At 40.6% G+C, this 22,690-nt stretch overlaps 1 protein-coding gene across 4 annotated transcripts; it reads right to left on the bottom strand.

Annotated features, from left to right (window-relative positions):
* Nucleotides 1-22,348, bottom strand: tmem102 (transmembrane protein 102). Of its 4 annotated transcripts, none has more exons than XM_067524104.1 (6): nt 22,021-22,348; nt 20,348-20,559; nt 6,502-6,840; nt 5,032-5,225; nt 4,577-4,789; nt 1-4,354 (listed from the first exon to the last, which is right to left on the bottom strand). In XM_067524104.1, coding segments are annotated over exons 1-6 (1,560 nt in total). In that variant the 5' UTR covers nt 22,023-22,348; the 3' UTR covers nt 1-3,754. The 4 variants fall into 4 exon arrangements, with proteins under 4 accessions (XP_067380205.1, XP_067380207.1, XP_067380209.1 ...); XM_067524106.1 differs by having other exon boundaries at nt 22,134-22,348; XM_067524108.1 differs by having other exon boundaries at nt 22,176-22,348.
* Between the last annotated feature and the right edge of the window lie 342 nt (nt 22,349-22,690).

Below are 22,690 nucleotides of genomic sequence, written 5' to 3'. Positions count from 1 at the left end.
ACACACACACACACACACACACACACACACACACAGCAAGAATATAGACAATCACTTTAAAGATGTCATTCAGTAGTAAGCACATTACCTGTAGATTAGGATTAAAGAACAGTGTAACACGAGTGAAAAACCATTCAAATAGTAGCATAAAAAAAGAGTTAAAGCAGAATTAACCTCTATGACTTTGACATTTATGTAAACTTAACTGTAGCCTGTCATGCTTGTCATGTTTTGCACCCAGCCAACACGTTATGTAAGGTATGTATGTATGTAAACCCAATTACATTAATTTCAGGTTTACCTATCAATTACTTTGCAGATATGTTTAGACAAATGTGTGTCTCCAGCCCATTAAGGTGAAACAATTAAACTGATGTAAGTGGAAGGACGAATGTTCCTGCTTGTCTGGTTGTAATTGTTCCTGCCACTGCACACTTTACTGACTGCACTGCTTGGAATCGAGTTGGCCGAGTGGCAGTGCAGCAGTGTAATTGTAAACATACAGCTGAACTTGTCCAAAGCTTTCTGGGTTTTTGTGGTTCTGCAGCTCCAGTACTTAAAGACAGAAAGATCCCAACCCTCTGAGGAGACATTTACATGGGATGAGGAAGGAGAGAAAATCAAAGAATGAGGGCCAGAATCACAAAAAAGAATTAGGCAGAGAGACAGCAGTTCCAAAAACAGGCAATCCAGTCCATTTCTTCAAAAGGTCCAAAAGGAGCCTTTCTCTCTCACTCCATCCATTCTCCATCCCTCTATCCCCCTGTAGACACAATCCCATCTGCTAAGAAACGATAGCTCTAGTGGTGACTAACCCACTGAGGGGATAATTCAGTTGGCAGCATTGGAGTGTTTGTGTCCCGCCGCGTGGTTTGTCTCTCGGTGAGCACACACTAACAGGGGGGCACGCGTGCATGCACACACACACACACACACACACACACCCACCTCATTAAAAAAGACCAACCAAGCAGAGGAGATGGGACAATTATCAGAATCAGTCAAGTCCGAACCAGTTTAAAATAAATCGAACAAGACACCCAAAACTTTTTTTGTTGCCGTTTTCATGAAGTAAATGGACATGCTCACACAATGTGCAACAGCTGGGCCTTGTGAGAGATATTCAGAAGGGAAGATGCCTTAACTTCATTGTGACTATGTTGGATATGCCCGTTAAAACCCCTTAAATCAAAACCCCTTACGCTCAGTCAAGACCTTCTTTTTTTCCACTGCTTGTTGGAGTTTTTTCCGTTTCTTAAAAGACACCAAACATGAACATAAAGGACCAGCATCTTTGCTCAGAAAGAAAACCAATATTCAAAACCTTGGAAGAGTTCAAGGATTTTGCACAATGTTGTACTGTACAAGAAAATCACTGTATAAACCTTAAATGTATTAGTTACATTTATTTAACATCCCCTCCCTTTTCAGCCGTGTTTCCAAGGTCCAGTCACACCAGAAGTTGACAATGTGGTGAAATTGTGTTCTCCGGGAAAACGACACAACTAGTGTCAGAAATTGTCAGAAATTGTGAAAACTGCCAATTAACATGTAACAGAGTGATTTCCTCAAATTGTTTAACCATTATAACCCCCAAATTAGTTCAGTTTTACTATATGACCAAGTTTTTTTTTTAACTAAACCAATTTACAACAATAAACATTAAACTTATCAAAAGCATTGCAGCTCCAATGATTACTACTCAAATGGCTTGTTAGTTCACCTGCAAACTACTAAACACGAATCAATACAATCAGTTGGTGCATTCAGTGCTTTGCAGTTTTGTTTTTTGTTTTTTGACACTATGGTGAGTGGACGTTAAAACCTCCAGGAGGTCTCAGCATGCTTCCCCATAAGGAAATAGAACATTTTAAAAAGGTACATGCATCAACCAGGTGCACTTAGAGGCTAAACCTATTAAGAACCGTTTGCTCTTGTAAACAAGCTTAGTAAAAATTTAGTTACAGAAAAAGTAATTAGGGGCAGTTATTGATCCAATCTGAATCCAGCAATAAATGTTAATTTAGACAGAGTCTAATGCTTGTGCCAAAGATGTTCAGTATAAATAGAAAAAATTAAATTGGCAGCTGATGTGAGATCAGTCTGTTTGCATTGGAAATTCAGGAAGAGTAAATGTTCTAAGGTGATGTGTTTCAGCTCATAATCATGACTTTTGTCTTTACGCACAGAAGTGTCATGCTAAAAGCTTTTTTCTCTACAGACTTGCACAAAGCAAACACACCCGACAACAGTTTGAGTTTGGCCTGTCATCCGGTTAAGTCCTGCTATTGATTTAGCTAGATTTAATTAGTTGGGGAAAGCTGATCAGAGCTGCTGTTTGACATTTTAATCGGAAACAACAAAGTTTACTGCCAGATAAAACAGGAGGTGCTGACATTAGTTCAAGTGTCAGAACTCACTTGCAGGCTGTAGCTCGGGTCCATTACGCAGAGCAGATTCCCATTATTAATGCTCTTTTGAGGTGTGAAGTCTGCAAACAGGCTGACTGACTGACTGGGACAGGTGCTTTGCTGAACACAACGTTAGAGTAAAACTAAATTTGTTACTTTGAGAAGCTTAACTGAAAGATTTGGCCTGAGTTTCTTTCGGATCGGATTTTCCAGTTCTGGTGTTACTGGGCCTGTGGAAGAAGAAAAGGAAAAGTAAAATACTGGCTATTAAGAGAGTCATGTGTAAGACTTAAGTTTCCAAAATTGTTCCAAAATAAGTTTGGAACATCATGTGAATCATATACCATGATCTTGACATTCATCAGATTCCAACTGAACACCTATAGGAGACTTTGGACAAACGTATTAGAAAGTGCTCTCCACCACCATAATCAAAACAGCAAATAGGCTTCAATCTCTCCAGTAGAACTCCATGGGTTTGGATTAGGAGAATCCAAGCCAAGGTCGAAGCTCTTCCGTCAGCACATGGTGGCCCAACACCTTACTAAGACACTTTATGTAGTTGTTTTCCTTTAATTTGTCACCCATCTGTAGTTAAAGATTAAAAGGGTGTTTACATTAAAATACCTGAGAAAGCTTTTTTGTAAGATGCCATAAATCGAGACCTGCAGATTTATTTTTTTTTTAATGAACAGGGCTAAACTGTAGCTATAAGAGAGACTCTTTGTTCAAAGACTCGGCAGTTCTCCTCACAAAATTACATTCAGTTACATCAGCCACACCTTTTTTTTTTCCTTTCTAATTCAACCCTTGCCCACTCTGATCTAAAACAAAAAGGGGAGAAATGCAGCAATCAGGAGCCTTTCTCCCTCTGTCTTTAGAAGATGTGTGTCCACACACACACACACACACACACACACACACACACAGAATCTCCACTAGACTTGTTTCACACCACTAAAGCCGGGCCTTGTCTTGGGAGCACCAGCTAACAAGTCTCATTTAGGCCGGCTCATTAGGAGAGGGCCGTCTCCGTGGCAACAGCTCAGTGACATCATGTCTGTTGTGCGATGCCTGCTAAACGACGTCATTTGTCAGTAGTAGGACACGTGTGATTTTGGTTTTAAATAAGTCAAGCAGCAAGATTTTGTTGCATTGTTCAGCCTCAGGATGTGGAACAGGAAGCGTGTGTTCAGTTTCAGGCCCACAGTGATCTAAAGGACAACACCTGCCCGATTGTCATTCTCTGTTCCCTCTGAGGTCACGTCTCAGAGTATTTGCGGAGCGTTTGGGAGATAAACACTCATACATTTCCAACAGGTCTTGTCTGTAGCATGTCTACATCAGTAGAACTTGTCGTCGATGCGGAAGTGTGGCCTGGTGACATCATCGGGGTTGAGGAAGACAGAGATGGATTTCCCAGGGTTCTCTGTGACCAGCTGCTGCAGTCGCTGTGCCAGCTTGTCCTCCGAAGGGGAGATGATGCCATTGGCTGGGTGATGCCCGGGGGACCCATGGCCGTTGGTGCTACCTGTCAGCTCCTTTTTCAGCTGGCCTGCCTGCTGGGCTTGGTCCAAAGCGGCCCGGAGGTGCTCACTTGGATCTGAGCGCACGTGAGCCAGTTTCCTGGCGACAAGCAGTGCCTGGCTGTCGGTCAGGTGCTCCAACATGTTGCACTGAGGCAGGAAATAATTTGGGCAGTTTTTACTCAGGATGCAGTGGGCCAGGTCATCTAGAAGACCCAGGAGGAGGCGACCAGGGGTGTCAGCATCAGGGCAGGACAGGTAGACTCCAGGAAGTCGGTCACAGGCCCAGAAAAGCAGAGTGCGCAGGTGGTAGAGACTGAGGCCTGTGCGAGGACGAGCCAGGATACGAGATAGCACTGCCTTGGCTGCTTGGAAAGCCTGGGCCATGGGAAAGGGGATGCACTTCTTCAACTGAACCTGGTCACAAGAGAAGTAGAGGGCCAAAATGTTTAAACAGGAAAAGGATCAACGACAGATTAAAGTGCTTCATACAATGGGAACAATGAATAGCTACTGAGGGGATAAAAAGAAACAAAAGTGGCAAAGAAACCATAAAGAAAACTGAATGGAAACTGTAGATGCTGATGCTGGCACCAAACATGACAGCAAAAAATAAGAGCCGTTAACAACCCCCTTTACCTCACTGCGTGAAAACGCCAGCCTCCACTCCCTGTCAGGACGGCCACCCAGAGGGGAGCAACAGGGCAGGAGATAGAAGCCAGATATGGCCTCCTCCTCTGTGATTTTACCATCCCAGAAATGGTTGGCGGTCAGCCAGCCCTGGGCCACAGCAGGCCAGCCCCGAAAAGACACCACTGGCAGCAGGTCGTACAGCACCCTGCTAGATCCTGCCTGCGGGGAGACGAGTGTGAAGGAACATTAACCGCTGGGTCATTTCTACTGCTCTTAAACATTGTTTAAATATTTGACTACCATCTGCTCTGACATTGATTTTACTCAACAAAGATGTGCTTTTTAAAATGCGTAATTTTGGAGCTAAACATTGTGACATTTCCTTTCGATTCAGAAATAATGAATTCCACTGCCTTTGTTTTAGCATCATACACTCACTGAAACAAGCCTGGCACCTGTACCTGGAGAATGATGGTAGCAAGGGGTCCATTCCGCTCCAGTCGGTCTGGAGTGGGAATGCCTCTTTGGGGGTTGCGTCTCAGCTCCTCAACGGCCTCACTTACTACCCCCCAGAACCAATCTGTCACCAGGGTGGGAGAGAAGTAGCATCCATCCAGCGACTGGGGAGGGCCGAGGGAGGGGATGGAGCCTTTACCTGAGCACGAAGGGAGGGAATATCGGTTATCCATTTTTTCTACTGTTATATGTTGCAGTGGACATTAGCTGATGGCTATTTGTAATTGACTTCGTTTTTTGGATGCAGAGCAGTGTTGCCATGTGCATTATCCAATTTGTAGGAGAATTTAGCTCTTCATAAGACATGATTAATATTTATACAAATTTCTAAATGAACAATAATTTTGCCGTTTCTTTCCATAACAGTGACACAGTAGGGAGATAGAACCCACACTGTATTCATTGAATTTTAATTAGGTTGGTGATTCATACAAAAGCCACAGGATCTTAAAAAAAATTTTAACCGTCAAGAGCTAATGGAATATTCACCTGCTAAACTATTTCTAATGCTACCCTGCCATACCCAAAACCATGATAACCAATTAAAGCTGATTGGATTTAATCACTTTATTTACATAAAAGAGCCAAACTGGTTCAGTACTAGTAATCAAATGTGACAGAAATGTTGTCAGTTGTGTTTAATTGATTTATGTTTCGGACCGTGGATGATTGCACATCAGGAAACAGATTCATTCACTTTTAAAAAATGGTTACTTGCAGCACTCAAATAGACTTTTGGGTGCTTGCAGGATGCAGTGTACTTAACAAAGGTGAAGAGAGGTGTCATTTCTGATCTGCAAAGAATTAACTTTTAATATTTCAGTAGCATGTCAGTGTGATGCACGAACAAGCTGTCAACTAAGCTTGACAACAATCACTCCAACCCCCCTTAGAAATATAATAGTATATGATCCTAAGGGGGAAACTGTGTCAAATGTACATCCCAAATTGGTGAAAAATAAAGAGTTTCACGTCAATAAATGTCATTACTTTTTCTCATCTTGAAGGTTTCACACTTAATGTGAAAGCTACAGTATAATCTTCAACTTTCCGTTGTTAACTTACACTCATAAATGTTTCAGATGTTATTTCCTTGGGAGGGTTTTTCTCGTTTCGACGAATGGGCCTCCATTGCAAAATCGCATAACAACATCAAGCATCAAATTATCTGAGTGAAACATGAGCACAATTCAATCAGCTCCCATTCCTTCCACCCTGTGCTGCCACAGTACCTTCATCATTGTCAATTCCTCTCCTCTTTCCTCTTTTCACCCTTCTTTTCCACATTCTTGCTTAGTCATCCATCCTTCCACCTTTCAGTTTGCAAAGTACTCACTCTCCCTGCTGCTCTTGTTCAATTCATCTTTTGATCCTTCACTGTCCTATTAATGTTTATCTTATTTTTATCTACTTACCAATTCCTTCCTCTTCCTCTTCGGCTTCCTCGATAGGATGCCCATTCTCCTCCTGGCAGCAGATACTCCAGCGGGACAGGATGTTAGAGTCACAGAGGCGAAGGCTGAGCCATGAGTGGCAGGGTGGGGAGTGTCTCATGTCCAAGGTGACTGGCTGGTTGCGGTCATGGAGCTTCAGGGCAGGCACCAGCAGGGTGAAGTCCAGGTCAAAATCGGCACCTTTGGCATAGTCCCCCAGATCCTCAGGGTTTAGGTCCAAGACCCCCTCCCGGGCCCCGCCTGACAGCAGAAGGTATTCATTGGCCACTGGGAGGCGCTGGTCGACCTTCTGGACTAAGCCTAAAGGGTTTGGGGTGAGGAGAAGACCTAAAAAATCAGTCACACTCATTAAAATTTATATTCAGATGCATTTGCATGTGTGGAATTGCTTTTCTGCCAGCAGAGCCGACGCAAGGAGCAATGAGCAGAAAGGTTTTGAGAAGTGTTCTGCTCATAGATGGGATAGACACATTAAAATACATTTCGTATTCAGGTGCATAAACAAGCTCAGGAGTATGCACATCGGCTATGGGCACACTGGGACAGAAAATGTCAGGTCTGTGAGTGAGCGAGGCTGGAAAATATCCAGCTTAGTTTATTTTGAGACCTATATGTGTATAGGTCTGACTGCAGCAGTATTGACATAAGAAGGAGCAGAAATTTTTAAAGTCCACTGAGTGACCACTGGGCTACATGCTAATAATAATTTCATCGGCTCCCTTACATGGGGGCTCGGCCAAGCCTTCATTTTAGCTTTTATACATAACTCCTAATATTTGGCCTGACTGGCAGAGGGATTTCTGCTGTTGTAGATCACGAGGAAACAGATTATGCGAAATGTTATACAGGACAATTCGAGTGCATAACAATTTAGGTTACAGTTTTTGTAGTCTGGTTAGATAATTGCGGGGAACGTGGCAACATCAATAAAAGGAAGTGATGGGGCAAGAAATACAAGCAACCAGATGATCATCTTATTATATTCTTATTATATTTTACGCCCAGCTGCACCATCATTTTCCAGAGTGCTAAAAAGACTTCCTCACTTGCCTCTCCTCACTGTTATATTCAGATGCTTCTGCGTTCTCAAATCCCTTTATGGCTACTTAGCGGTGTTGTAAACTTCCAAGGCTCTGGGCCCACGGGAGTCGCACTTCTGGAATCAAGTAAATTATGTTTTGCCAACTTAAAGGAGCAGCTGAGAAAGGCTTGATCCTTTGGCCAAACCTGTGCTGGCCTAGAGCTAACTACTAGCAACTATAGGCCAAAAATAGAGCATGAACACTTCAAAACACTTCCTTTACAGGGGAGAGGTTGTTAAAGTTTGAGTGTTTATCCCTCCAGGGCAGTTAAGTGTCCGCACAAAGCTGAAATGAAGGCAACAGACCAAGCTGCTAGGCCATGGCTGGGGGCACAAAGCTGCTAACTTGATTTTTCTCTTGCAATTCCATGGCCACACAACTTTAGTAGCAGAAAGCCATCTGATGTTTTCATGTAGAGCTGTGCGAGTACCTAAGCACTGGATAAATTGTGAGAGAAGAGTCATAAATGAAATATCAGATAAAAAGGAAAAAGCCAATTATGTTCAGAGTGGCACCAATAGAATCCTATTCTCAACGCTTCTACTTTTGGAAAGTCACAACTATTGAAGTTAAGCTGGTCGATACCTAGTGCTTAAAGTGTTTCTATTTATTAATCCCGACCAACCAATCAATTACAGTCCAACTGAGGAACATTTTCATGTACAAGAGCAGCATCCCTACCCACAGAAATCCCACACAATCGTTTGCAATTTTACATCAAAAAATGTAGAGCAGTTTGATGGAATACGAAACAGAGGTGGGAAATGGAAAGGAAAACATCCCAAGAATGAAAGTCGGAAGTGGGAGTCAAAGATGCGCTGGTGATGATTTCTCTGGCGTGCTGCTTTGAAGGGGAGCAAAGTGAAAGGGCCTCGTTTGATGGTACCATTGGTGGAGCAGTCAAAGAAAAGGAAAAAATAAGTATGACAGTGCATCTACGGATGTTCATAGTTCTCTGCCGAATCAGCTCCTCTCCCTCTGCGAGTTCCAACTATCTCCTGACTTGACTACAGCAGCTCACTATTAAGCTAGGAGCTCCCACTGCACCTAATCTAGAGTACTGTAGATCCTCATCTTTAGCCTTTGCACTGCCCTTTGATGTCTGCAAGAGTTCCTGATAGCATTCAAAATTAAACTTGCAATAAATGTTTCACTTAATGAAACAGTTCCTTTTTTTTAAAGCAAGAGTAAATATACGATGTAAGAAATAGTTTTCTTTGTGGTGTAGATTGTGATTAAGTCTCATATAGAATGACACTTGTTGTCGACTGTGACTTGCACTTGATAGCACAGTATTTGCGAGCGAGGAGAAATCTCTGTCAGGATGTGGGGTAGGGTTTCGATTTATCTGCATGAAGGCAAGAAAATATGGACAGCTGTAGACTGAACTAGCTGTAGACTATTCAAAGCTCTGTAGATTGCACTATGGTTTAGTTAGATGACAGCCAACACAAATAACACACTAACTTTTACATCATCAACAGCATAATGTTGGTGCGTTACAGGGGGAAATAGTGTGTTTTGCTATTCAAACGCTGCAATGTTTAGCTCACACACTGAGAACTGTCAAAGGTCTTTCCTGCCTGGAAATGCTGATATGTTAATGTTCCTAAAGTAAAATAAGGCATTTACCGTCCTTAGCTACGAATATAAATAAGTTCCTGTAAAAACATTCAAATATGGCTTGTAATTGTAGTAGGTAATATTCTTTCAATCTTAATTCTCCCCTCCAAAAGTATTGGAACAGTGAGGCCAATTCCTTTATTTTTACTGTAGGCTGAAAACATTTGGGTTTGACATCAAAAGATGAATATTAGACAAGATATCAACATTTTAGCTTTTATTTCCAGATCTAGATTTAATATCAGATCTGGATCTGATACACAACTTCGAAGACAGCACCATTTCTTTGAAGCCACCCATTTTTCATATATTGGAACAGACTTAAAGAGATTAAGATTAAAGTGAATAAAACTTAATATTTACTTGCAATTCCTTTGCTTGCAATAACTGCATCAAGTCTGTGACCTACTGACATGACCAAACTTTTACATTCTTATTTTGTGATGCTTTTCCAGGCTTTTACCGTAGCCTCTTTCAGTTGTTGTTTGATTTGGGTTTGGGGGGGGGGTCTCCTCTTTAGCAGGTAAAATGCATGCTCTATAGGGTTTAAGTCTAAAACCTTCCACTTCCTGCCCCTGATGAACTCCTTTGTTGTTTCTTGCTGCATGATGAAGAATCTCCCATTCAGTTTGGTTGGATCTTTCTTTAAATTGGCAGACAAAATGTTTCTGTAGGCTTCTGTAGTTCATTTTGCTGCTGCTTTCATCTGTTACATCATCAGTGAACGTTAATGAGCCCGTCCCAGAAGAAGCCATGCGAGCCCAAGCCATGACATTATCTCCAGGGTCTACAGCAAAAATAAAAGGATTGGCCTCACTGTTCCAATACTTTTGGAAGGGAGTGTACCCCTCACCTTATTGAACACATCAAAGATATTCTTAGATATCTTACATATTCTTTTTCAGACATCTGCTGGTTAAAAAAAAAAAAAGAAAGATGTACTTCCTGTGCGTTTTAAATTAACAGCCTTTAATAATTTGTATCAGCATTCAAGATATACAATGAGATGCAAATTATTACTGGAGAGCAGATTTGGCAGACCTTCAGTAGTTCCACAATACTAAAAAGCAAACTTGGCAGACCTTCAGCAGTTGCAAAAAGAGCATCATATTAAACTCATTTCTCCTCTATCTAAGGTGAATGTTTGTGCATGCAGCTAGTGAAACAAATTATGACCAACTGATTATCAGAACTTGAGATCTGTTAGGTTGGAAAGAAGAGAGAAATAATGGTTGGATGGATCAAAGGGAGGCAGAGTGGGCAAAAGACAGTGTTAGAGGGAGGAACAGATCAGATGCCAGCCACAGGGCAGCAAGTTTGAAGCTGTGACTCCTCTGATTTTTTGGGCTTTATCTGCCACTGATAAATTGGGTCAAATAGGCGAGGATAAGGGGAAAAGCGTGATGAAAAGGGAATAAAGAGCATCTAATGTCCATGGCTGGGGCTTCAGTCAGCAAGAGGAATGCAAAAGTTCTCCAATCTCCACACTGGCTGCAGGATGTTTGAGGTTGTTCCAAGGAACGCAATCTACTTTTTAATCCAAACCCTTAAAAATTGTCAGTCACGTGCTTCTTTACTGGGCATCTGCCAGCACAAACACACTTCAAAACATGTGCCTGTAGACACACACAGTCTGAGAACAGAGCTGGAATGGAGACTGTTTAGGTTCCTTTCACAGCTACAGATTAAGTCTAATCCTTTAAAAAATGTCTCTGAATATAGGTTTCCAATAAGAGGAAAGTTTTCCGTTTAGAGCCGTTTTCAGACTAGACCAAATTCCACGTCTGTGTAAATGACTATTTTATGGCTGTACTGTATCAGCATGTGGTAACAGGAAATCTTAGGTACATAAAGTCAGGCATATGTATTTGATCAAGAAAATCTTCCAGGAGGTACATGTACCTGTTTTAGATCATCAGTGAGCCTCAAAAGTTACCATAAACATGTAAAGAAATTATTTGTGGAACAACATCTTATTGACAGATGAGATAAAGAGCAATCAAGGAATCGATTTGTAAAATGAAGGGATTTACCTCATCTGTGAAGCATTGGTAGTGTTATAATGAGGACATGTATAGCTAGTAAAAGACCTGGTTTTCTTGTACTGCAGTTATTCACTATTTGGATTTTTTTCTGTAAACTGTGAATTATTAGTAACAATTTTGGTAGGGTGGCTCAAGAATAATAAAACATTTTTAAACTTAATGCAATATAATACCAATGAGAAGGGTTCATATTTTTACTCTTGGCCACAGTCCGTTTATATCTTTCAAGGTTAAATATCATGTGGATGTTGCAATCAAGTAGCAATCATGCTGTTGCCAGAGTCTTTGAAATGACCTGCTCCAGGAGATGAGGCTGGGGAAAAAAAAAATCTATATATGATTTTAACATCAATAAATCATTACAACTTGAATGCTAGGAGATAACCATGATTACCATAAACAAACACTAGAAAAGTTCTGCAGATGCTGCTGGTCTCTACACTGCATTCTACACTGCACTGCAAAAGGACTGCGGTTGCTTCAAACACAGAAACTGTTTCAGTATTAAGATTATATTCCAAATCTTAAAGAGTGAATTAAAAACTTATATTCAAGCAACAGCAATGTGTTTGACTAATATAAAGTAGATTTATGAGAAACGTGGTACAAACTTTGAGAAGCAAATGCATTTTTAGAAAGAAGAGCCTTTCCTCCAATTTATTTGGCATGCACGCCCACCCTTTTACTCTCTCCATGGATTCAAAATATGAAAACATATCATGAAAATGTCATGTCTTTAAAAGCTAATTTAATATGATTTCAAAATCAATAGATCATTTATTTTCACGAGAGCTCCATTTTGTCATCTGTCTTGAGAGTTTGTTAACAATTCAATACATCAGTGTGTAATATCATACACTGAATTGCTTCAACACAGCATGGACTCACATATTAAATAGGCCATTTGGATTTAGGGTCCCTGATGGAACTGGTGCCTCAAATCAACACTTTATACTAAAGTTTGCAATCCCGTGATTTAAAAGTACAAACTTGTGCAAACAGCACAACATTCAGCTACACTAAACACACATACTGTGTTAAAGAGTCATGGGTATATTCAACCAAGCTTGCTTTCAAACAACTACAAGGAAAAAGTGCTGTAAAATCCCCAGGAAGCAGTGTGGTGGCATCGTGGGAATGATGATTTTTCTTGTCACAGCCACAACCGTAGCAGAGTGAGAATCTTCCGCCACACACCTCTTATTTGATAGACTCCGAAAATAGCTTTGTAAATCTGTCTGGAAATTGGGATTGCTCTGAATAAACCAATGACTTCTGTGTGTTGTTGCTAAAAAGGTCTTAAACTCTGACTATTTCTAAGACTAGGCTGCTGGAAAGACAAAGAGGTAGGGGAAGCTGATAATCACATCTAATCATACTATCTAGTAATATATTTATTTAAAAATAACTAACATGAGGATGAACGTGAGCCCATAGAGAGGCCAAACATCTGAGAAACCTTCATGCATCTTGTGGTTTTATGTACATGCAGGGTCCAGTTTAAAGGTGAACTGGCCACTGCTCTACCTGTGGAGCTACTGAGCGACTAGTTTTCAATCGCTATTGTAATTGTAAGGGTAAAAGTACCATATCTTGATTCATCAAGAAAAAGCAAAGACTCTTTAGTGCTGGTGCTGGACAGTAAAAAGGGAAAAAAAAATCAAAGGAGAGCACAAGGTTAAAATGCATATATAGAATATAACATTTACATTAAAACCAGAGCCTCACAAATCAGGAAAGGCAATTCGATAAAAACGCGTTTTAAAACGAGACTTAAAAGATGACACTGATTCAGCAGGTCACACCAGAGTTTTGGAGCAATAATGGAAAAAGCTCTATACTCCCTTGGTTTTTAACTGGGAAGTTGGAACAGACAACAATCCACTTTGTGATGAGCTTTTCGTAATGGCACATATGAAATTAAAAGGTCAGAAATTTAGGAAGGAGCAAAACCATGGAGCGCTTTATAAGTAATCAAAAAAATAAACAGGGAGCCAGTGTAGAGAAGCAAGACACGGAGTATTGTGGCTGAACTTCCCGGTTCTGGTCAGGATCCTAGCTGCTGAGTTCTGAACAATTTGTAGGTGTTTCAAGTTTTGATTAAGTGAGGAAAATAGGCTATTGCAATAATCAAGATGTGAGGAGATAATAGCTTGAATATTAGTCTCAGAATAATTAAAATTTACCATAGGTCTGATTTTTGCAATGATTTGCCCAAGATGATAAAAGAAACGAATGAACTAACCAATTTGATAAATATGATGGAAACCAGTTTAACTCTGTGCCCGATTTACCCACCCAGTGCCTCAGTCAATACAACAGAATATTACGATCTACTGAGTCAAATGCAGCACTTAAACTCAACAGCACTACAACAGAGCACAAGCGAGAGTCAACATTAAATAGGTCATTTGTGAGAGCTGTCTCTTCATTGTGGTTTTTGCCAAAAACTAAAGATCAGGACCAAAGCGTAATCAAGTAAATGAATGCAAGTGATAGAGAGTGTACGGAATTCTTGCCTTTATTTCTTGAGTCTTTATGTAAAGCTAAGCCAACCAGCTGTTGGGACGTTTTCCCTACAATGCTGAGCTATGTCTTTAAAAACCTAAAGTCAAAATTTATTTCAAAGGCTAACAAGCAAAAACAATTAATTTCATTTAATTTAGAGCCATCTCCATGAGCAGGTTGGATGTTAGATATTTAACTCACTACTTTTTCACCTCAAATTCATTTTCAGTGTTCCAATTGCAGCATGATCCAGCCACATGTTAGGTCTTTGCCTGCCCGAACACTAGTTTCACAAACATGTGGTATTTGAAACAGCACAGAGAACAGCCTACATTTTCCATTAGCTCCTTGCTCAGTTCTATAAGCCCTTGCCTTGTGCTTCCCTTGACGGATCAGTAGTTGCATTTTAATGTAAATACTTGTTGAAATAGTCAAGAATGGTCATTTTAACTCAGTAACTAAACTGAAGAAATGCATATTGTCAGTGTCAAATTACTGCTGCACTTTACTTGCTTCTGTGACCTTACTGACCTTACTGTTTTTAATTCAGCAGCAGAGCATGATATAACAATACTATTAAAGCAACCTTATCCCAAAAGAAGCATTTCAATCCTTTATAAATAGCTCCTGACTATACAGTCTCAACCAGATGTTATCAGTGCTTTTCAACCGGCACTTCTCGCAGCCTCGCTTTGCGCGCTAATAGCAGGATTAATCCCAGACAACCCAGCTACTGAAAGGTGTGCCATTCTGCACACTCACTGTTTATGAATCCATATCAATGCAGGAGATTAGCTCCAAAATAGACCTTTTAGAAAAGGAGGAATGAAAAAGTTCCAATTTAATCTCAGTGAGGAGTGGGTGTGTCAGTTCACTTAGCCGGGTGTTTGTGTGTTTATGAAAGTTTCATATAAGAAACAGGGCTGCCGTGTGCTGACAGACGTGGCGTGTCTAAACCACCTGCAGAGAGAAACGCAGCAAGCTGTCAGTGTCTTCCACCGGCTCCTCACTGCGTCTTTGATGTCAGCTACACTGTGATACCATGTCCCACTAAATGACAGGCAATTATCACTGAAAGAAAAAAGTGTCACCGCAGTCTGGCTTTCACATTTTACATTTCAGGGCGGCAGCAGGGCCTAGTCTTTCAAGAAACCAAGCACAACTGATCCTGACCTTTAATATTCCTTTTAAAGAGGGGCAAAGGCAGTGGGAAATACTCCACAGAGATCAATTGAGTTACATATTAAGTGATTATTAAATAATTAACTCATAACCTCATATTTGCCTTGGTCCTAAGTATGTACTATTATATAGGCAATTAGGAAGCAGAGCAGCTAGAAAACCTGCAGATCAGAAAGTATTCAGGTTCCTCTACATTTTGTACAATTTGTCATGTTGTGTTTATTGTTTGTTAAATCAATCAAACTGACACTTTCTCATAATTCTACACTTAATAAACTCATGGCAAAGTGAAATTGTTATAGATTAGTATTCGTATCATATTCACATGTTCAAAAGTAATGTCTTTTGTCTTTTCCGTGTTGTGTCACACTGGGTGACAAGGCTTAAAAGAAGTTAGTGAATCACCCAATCTCACACTTGCTGACATGCAGAATTCTAAACTGATTTTTATATTAAGGGTTAGTCACGCTGTACATTACACAGGTCAGTACAGTATTTTAATGTTTTGCTTTAAGCAGAGGTTCACTGGAGTTTTAGTGATGAGGTGAAGGAAGAAATTAAAGAGTAACAAAACCCCTAGGGGTGGATGCATGAGAAAGGAGTTAGCCAGTGTCATCTCCTGGTCAGAGAAAAATGGTGTGACACAGAATCACAGGGCACTTATGCTACAGAAGACAAATTTATAACACAGGAATTTAAATACTTCCAATAAATTGTCTGTACCTAAATCAATCAACAACATGGCTAAATAGCCATATAGATTGGTATTCAACTGATGCAAAGTGCTTCGGGGCTTTAGTTACCCTTCAAATGAGTCAAAATAGCACTTGTAACACTAATAAGAGTAGTATGTTTTGGAATATTTCTGTCAGTCTGATTGCAACATTGCTGAAAACATCATTAAACCTTTTATGAAGGATTACTGAAAAGTCTCAGCCCGCACAATTCCAGTTGACAGGTACTACCCAAATGAGTCGCCAGTCTTGAGCTCAGAAATTTTTATGAAAGAGCAAAACTTAAAATGTCAGCCTTGGTTATTCAAATGAGCAGGATGGCAGATAACCTGTCATACAATGTGAGATTGCTTCTTACTTAACATGCTAAATTCAGTAAGTCACACTTAATTAGATACAGTGAAAGACACTCAATGAATGATGTGATTTGATGTTTGTCTGCGGCCGTGTTCAGTCACAGGACACTCACGAACAGCTGCTGGTTTTTTTGTTATAAAGCCTCATCTAACAGAGGTTGTGATCTCAGCTTAATTACCATCAACTAAATTGTTCTTTGCATTCATTTTCACTGAGGTGTCAGCTTCCAACTGTTTAATCCTGCATATAAAAAAAAAAAAGGGTGTCAGTGCAAAACAATGACCATCAGTTATGGCAGGCAGGATGCTGCTTATCTGTGCTGCTTGGCACTGATGTGATGAAAACTGAGCACAAACAAAGCCAAAATAATTGCATTCAAATAATTTACTCATCTACTGTTGCAGTGCTACAAATCTAGCCTGGCAGCCAGATGAAGATGGGCTCTTAAATCCAAACTGGCATTCACAGAGAATTATTCAGCCAGAGCAGCCATGTGGGCACCAGATCAAATCCAAGACTGTATAAAAGAAAAACCTGAGCTAAAGAGAAGGAAGTCAGAGCAGTGAAAACAGCATCCAGCTGTGAATCCGTCACATTGACATCCACCGGCATTAATGGGCTAGAGTGAGACACCACACAGAAACTGCATCCATCCATACAAGTCTGGCTAAGTGAGCTGCTGGGATACAGACAACAATCTGATGGTTAAAATTTTACCAAGAGGGAGTTTTTATTTCCCCAGAAATAAAATATGCATCACATCATGTGAAAGTTTGGGCAGCCTTGGAAAGGTTAGAAAGTTTGGGAGGAGAAATTTAGAACGAGATAAAATGTTCCCAATATTTAAGTCTACAGTGTACAGAGAAAACTTTAAATGCTCTATTCTGGCTGACTCTCTGGATTTCTGTTTATCTAGTTGCATGAATATGAAGAGCAAAACAAAACCCACAGCAAACAAATCTCTGGAGGACAAATGCTCCAAATGCTACATGTCAAATCAGAGATTTATCTGTAGTATTTATACAAGCTAAAGCATTCATATCTCATGTTTGTCCTTACTGGAACTATAATGATGATTGATGAGTTCTTTGAATGGCTGCCATGTGTTAACACTTACTTGTATTTCAAGCATTGTGAAATTGAGCATTTTCGGAAGATAAATAGTGCAAATTCATGCTTTTTGAACTGCGACAATCACAGAAAAATCTTGACTCTCTACAGGGACTGATAAATATGCAGGCCTTGCAACATCACTCATAACCTCATGCAGGCTCTCTTTTTATTTTGACATTGTTTTGTTTTTCATTTTTCTTCACAGTTTAAGGTGAACTTTTGACTTGTACCTCTCCTGACTTGGAAAAAACCAACCTAGGTGCTGTTGATAACTTGTTTCTGTCTAACTGCCACCACTATTAAGCACTTCACCACAGACATGAATATAGTTAGGTGGCACAAGTGTAAAGACTAGTGCAAAACAAAGGGGGCTAATGTATGGAACACAACAAGAAGAAAAGAAGTGGAGGCGAACTTAGGACACTGTGTTCAGTGTGTCCCCATAACTAATTGGAATCCAAAGTTCTGAAGATCTCCACATGCAACAAGTTATTTTTCTTTTCTCATAGAAGAGCATTTTTAAAAAGGCACCAGGCCAGAGCAGTGCTCATAATCTTTTAAAACCTGAATATCTTGTTTCATTGATCAGGGAGACTATGAGTACCGAACTCTCTCAAGCTGGCTAACACCTTTAAGATCTGAAAAGTTGGGTTGAGGCACTGTCTGTGCCTAGCACCAGATCTTGTGCTTTGCCAGCAGCATGGATCTATTTCTGCCCTTATAAGACTTTTGTTTTTTCAAAAGATATATCCAGTAGTCCCCACCATGCTTGCCTGAAGGCAAACCATAGTGTTTACTCAAATGTAGGGTAAATAAGAGCCTTTTCTTGGATCCGACAGCCTGTGAAGGCATTCACAGGGTGCACTGTGTGTGTGTGTGTATGTGCACACGTGTGAGAGTTTAATCTATTTTCTCTTTCCCTTTTCCTCAACAGTGTACAAAACCCAGTAGAGATTCCTCTGCAGCTCAAACTTTACAAAGACCTGGCAAGAACAGGAAGCGCCACTCTCTAACAGACTGGCATACTGTAACCACCTCCACCATGAGAATGATATTTGCCTCTTATCTGCTGCAAGGATAAGACCCGCTGCTGCATCTTGCACTGCGCACATAACTTTATATTTCTGGGATCCAACACAAATAGTTTCCCATTGTTAGTCAAGAGTTGCACCCCCCCCACACACACACACACACACACACACGCTCTTTTCAGCTGTCACAGCAGGAGGTGAAGTACGGGGCAGGAAAATACAAGCAAACTATTGGTGATTATGGCAGCAGAATCAGCATCAAAATGGAAAAAAAAATTACAGTGAGATTCAGAAACTGCAAGCAGACAAAGAGCAAAGCAGAGTGCTTTGCACCAAAATCATGAAAAAACAAATTCTGAACAAAACCAGAGAGAAAAAAACTTAACTTTTAACTAAAAAAGTTAAAGGTTTGCATGGGGAAAAAGAATATGTGTGTGGCGACAATAAAATGGGAAAATGACAAAAACAGTGTTGGATACCAGTTTGATTTGCATGATTTCTCCCGGGGGGACGTGGCCTGTTTGAAGAAGCTATTTCGGTTTGGTGAGAGGACTGAAGCAGAGGAGCATGGTGAGCTGTCTGTCAACCGATGTAAGACTAACTCTGTGTCAGGAATAGTCAAACTGTGTGACAAGGGGAGATGAGGAAGAAAATGTACAAATCTGTTAGGACACAGGCCAAACACGCTTTGTTCCTAGTGCACAGGGAGAGACTGACAGGGAGTAAATGGAGCAGGGAGGGGGGAGAGTGCCCCCTATTGGACAAATAAACAGACTTCACTTTATAGTCACAACTGACATAACAGGTTACTTGTAAAAGCCTTGCCTCACCCTCCCTCAGTGTTTCATATTACCCCTGTAAGTCAGACACTCAGCAGAGCCAGGCATAATGCAAATATCATATAATGTGTTTTAACCTTAACATGTCATTTCCAATCAAATTGAATAAAAGCTTCTAATTTTGCATACGAGACTGTGAAAATATGCCATCAGAGGATTAAATTGCAAATACTGTATCTGGTTCATCATTTCATTGCAGACTAAGTTTAAACTATTGATCATAATCATCACACAGTGTCTCACAATCTGAGTCAAAAAACAGTTAGTGAATTACCAATCTCCATTTATACAGTATACAAATTTTTAATTTGTAACTTTTATAGATGTCTTCTGTTTAAAATTATTTGACTGTAGCTTGAAATGTTTCTGTTGATCCTTTTGTCTGACATACCACTAACTAACTAAAAAGAATCTCTACAGTACAAGTACTATTTAGCATTTCTTAAATTAAACAGAAATGACACCCACCACACAACTGTTCAGGAGAGGTTGTGGTGTGTAACCAGTGACGCCACATTGGATAAACAAATGTACATGAACAAGTGTGTGTGAAGAACAAAACCCAGCAACAGAGGAACAACTAGAAAAATGAAGATGAGATTTTATCGTTGCCAATTTGGCAGTTACCAAACATTTCACAGACAGACATACAATGTTTTATATGAGGAGCAAATGGTGCGACCACACAGACACACAGACACACACACACACACACAGCACGCAGTGGTGCAGTGAGGCAGGGCTCCAACTTTCCTCCATACAACCTTCACAGTCACTGTCAACTATATTAACAGATGAGATTACAAAATTCAACTTGTGGCAATAAATAATTACCATCCGAGAGGCTTGTACTACATTAGAATCACATTCAATTATTATTATAATGGAAAATGTTCCATATTGTCCCAAACTTTTATCATCCAATATTCAAAGTACACTGTGATTTAAATCTGCATGAGTATTACAGTTGGTAGCTAGACAGATTCTAAAGCAGATGGTCCACAGGAAAATAAATATTTCAAATCATTATGTGTGAGACACAGACACATTGAAGGAATAAACTGCACTAAGCAGAATTGTGATCATAGGCTTCACAGAACTTCCTGTTGGTAACATCCCACCTTTATCATTTCACTAGTCCTGTCTCCACACTTCCAAAAAATGTTTACAGCCTTCAGTCTTCACACCTGTGCTTTTAACACTGCGCACCTTTGGTGTTGAAATATCACAATTCGATGTGTTCATCAGTGATACAGAGGACATTTATTCAGGGTGTTTTGCCTGCAGCCATACCTAGCATGTTGAAGATAAAGTCCTTAGCTGTGTGGACCTCTAAAGCTGTTTGATCGCCAAACTCCCCCTGCTCCAGCAGTACCAGCTCAGACACCTGGGACGACAGCTGCTCCAGGGTGGCCCCTGACCGGAAGTCCACCTCTGACAGTTTTTTGGCAGGGGCTGGGGAACGTGGTGCCACCGCACTCATCAGGGACTCCATCTCTAAAGGCCTGCAGAGTAAGGCAGGGAAAGAGGAATGTCTTTCTGTTTGTTATAGTCAGGGTGGGTTTTAACATCACAGCAGTCCTATTTTCATGGGTAACACAATCACAATAAATTATGCTGTCTCAGTGCCAATAATAACCACTGGCTTTAACAACCTCGAACAACTACAGTGCTATTATTGAACCGTTTTCAGGATCTGTCTCGCAGCCTGTGGTTAGACTGATTTACTGTTGCTGAGCATTCATGTTTTCCTCACGGCATAATACTTGCCTTGTTTTCAACGGCCCTGTTTAAATCATGAGACTTGGGCCAGAAACATATGACATCAGGGAAACATAAAATGAAATAGAATGACATTGTGACGTTATCAACCTCCAGCCATTCAGTCATGATATGTATTTTGGACTATTGAAAGCCCAAATATGCACTGAAAACATGGGTATTAAAATATAATAAAGATATGATATGAACAGGTAATATTATGCCACTAGTCTTGTTACTGAGACTATCTGTAAAACATTTGCAGAAATGTGTACAACCAAGTGCCTGTTTGACCATGTAATTTAAGGTTTACACATCAATATGATTGCGTCAAATGATTTTTAAAAAGCATGATATAGAAGCCTCAGCAAGTTCATTTAAGAAAACCACTTATTTAATCCCTGTTTTTTCACAATTGAGATTTTGCACTGGTGGTGGAAATAGCCTTGCAAATCCTCCGGGTCATTTACCAGAACTTAGGCGGTTGCAATTTTGATCGTGATGACAAAACTAAAGTAGAAAAATAAGCTGAAGTTTTCTGAGTCGTGCTTGAACGAACAGGTTGACATGTGCTTCAATTCTGCATTCCAGGACATGAATATATACGGATTTAACTTTATGCGGGTACTGCCTGGTAATACTGGTAGAAATACAAAGTACATTGAGTCGCTACTGATTACAGTTTGAAGTAACCGTGTAAAACAGCGTCTCCTAGAAGTATCCGCGCAGAAAGTTGTAATGTAAACAAAGCTCAGTCGAGTGGAATGACAACATGGCCTCTGCCCCACCGAACTGGGTCAATTAGCGAGCAAGCTTCTAGCTGCTAAGCTAATAGCTGGGCAAATTAGCCAGCCTGCTGTCTGTCAGTAAACAGCAGCTAATTAGATAATGTCTAATGGATAATAAATTAGCGTGGGCTTCCTCACACAGACTAATATGACTGCTGTACCACCGTATAGGCAGACTGTTTGACTTGCAGTGATGTGGCTGGGACGGTGCCTCGCCCACAGTCAGCTAATTTCTTTTATTAGCCAATATTAGCCAAGTAGCGTTGTCATAGTAGCATGCTAGCTAACGTGACAAAAGGGGTCAGTGAAGCCAAGTGTAGCGACACACACACACACACATATCCACACATACACAAGCACAAACACACGCCCATACTTCACACTAAAATCTATAGGTGCACACATGCATTCACCCACATGTATTCAGCTCGGGTCTTGGGAACTTAGCTTGCGAGTCGCGAATCACAGTGAAATCATTAGCTGTCAAGCTAAAGCTGTCAAACACACACACACACACACACACCCTTTACACAGTGATGGGAGAGGGTTTCTTCGCTATCTTCTAGATTTACTGTTCTCAGGATCCCTGCGTTTCAGTCCGCCTTCTTCAGCTGTCATTTCCAACAGGTTCCAGGCGCCACCTTTCCCCTGGCAACATCGTCCCAGAAATCATGTTCCTACTCAGAGGATCCAGGGATTAGTGGGATGTGTGGCACGCACGCCCCGCATTACACAACTAGGAACGGATGAGCGAGGGGCAGGTCTATGATTAAAATTGTGCCCGTGTCTTTGAGAGGAAGATGTGGGAGCTTGGTCTTCTGACTGCACAGGGAGTTTTGTCTATTTTTTTTTTTTAATGCATGTGAGCAGTGTAGTTTTAAGTCCAATAGCAGCAGTGTCCCTGGGGGCTTTCAGTTTAATTCTCTCCCTTTGTTCAGCTGTTAATAATGTCTAGATAGAGGTTAGTTCTGAGGCTACAGCTTTTAGTGTAAAGGGACCCTCAAGAAGTTTAATTTAACTTGAGATGTTTAGGGAAAGGACACAGAAGCAGGCGCCAACTCAGGTTAAGTGAAGGTGCAGGGGGAGA

The sequence above is a fragment of the Channa argus genome, chromosome 12, assembly GCF_033026475.1.
Source record: "Channa argus isolate prfri chromosome 12, Channa argus male v1.0, whole genome shotgun sequence".
Taxonomy (NCBI): domain Eukaryota; kingdom Metazoa; phylum Chordata; class Actinopteri; order Anabantiformes; family Channidae; genus Channa; species Channa argus.
This window is presented reverse-complemented; position numbering and strand designations above follow the sequence as displayed.

Excerpts from the sequence above, each read along its gene's own strand:
- tmem102 (XM_067524104.1), bottom strand. Across the intron at positions 5,226-6,501 it reads AGAGGAAGAGGAAGGAATTG|GTAAAGGCTCCATCCCCTCC; the intron begins GTAAGTAGATAA and ends CTTCGTGCTCAG. Across the intron at positions 4,790-5,031 it reads TTGCTACCATCATTCTCCAG|GCAGGATCTAGCAGGGTGCT; the intron begins GTACAGGTGCCA and ends GTCTCCCCGCAG.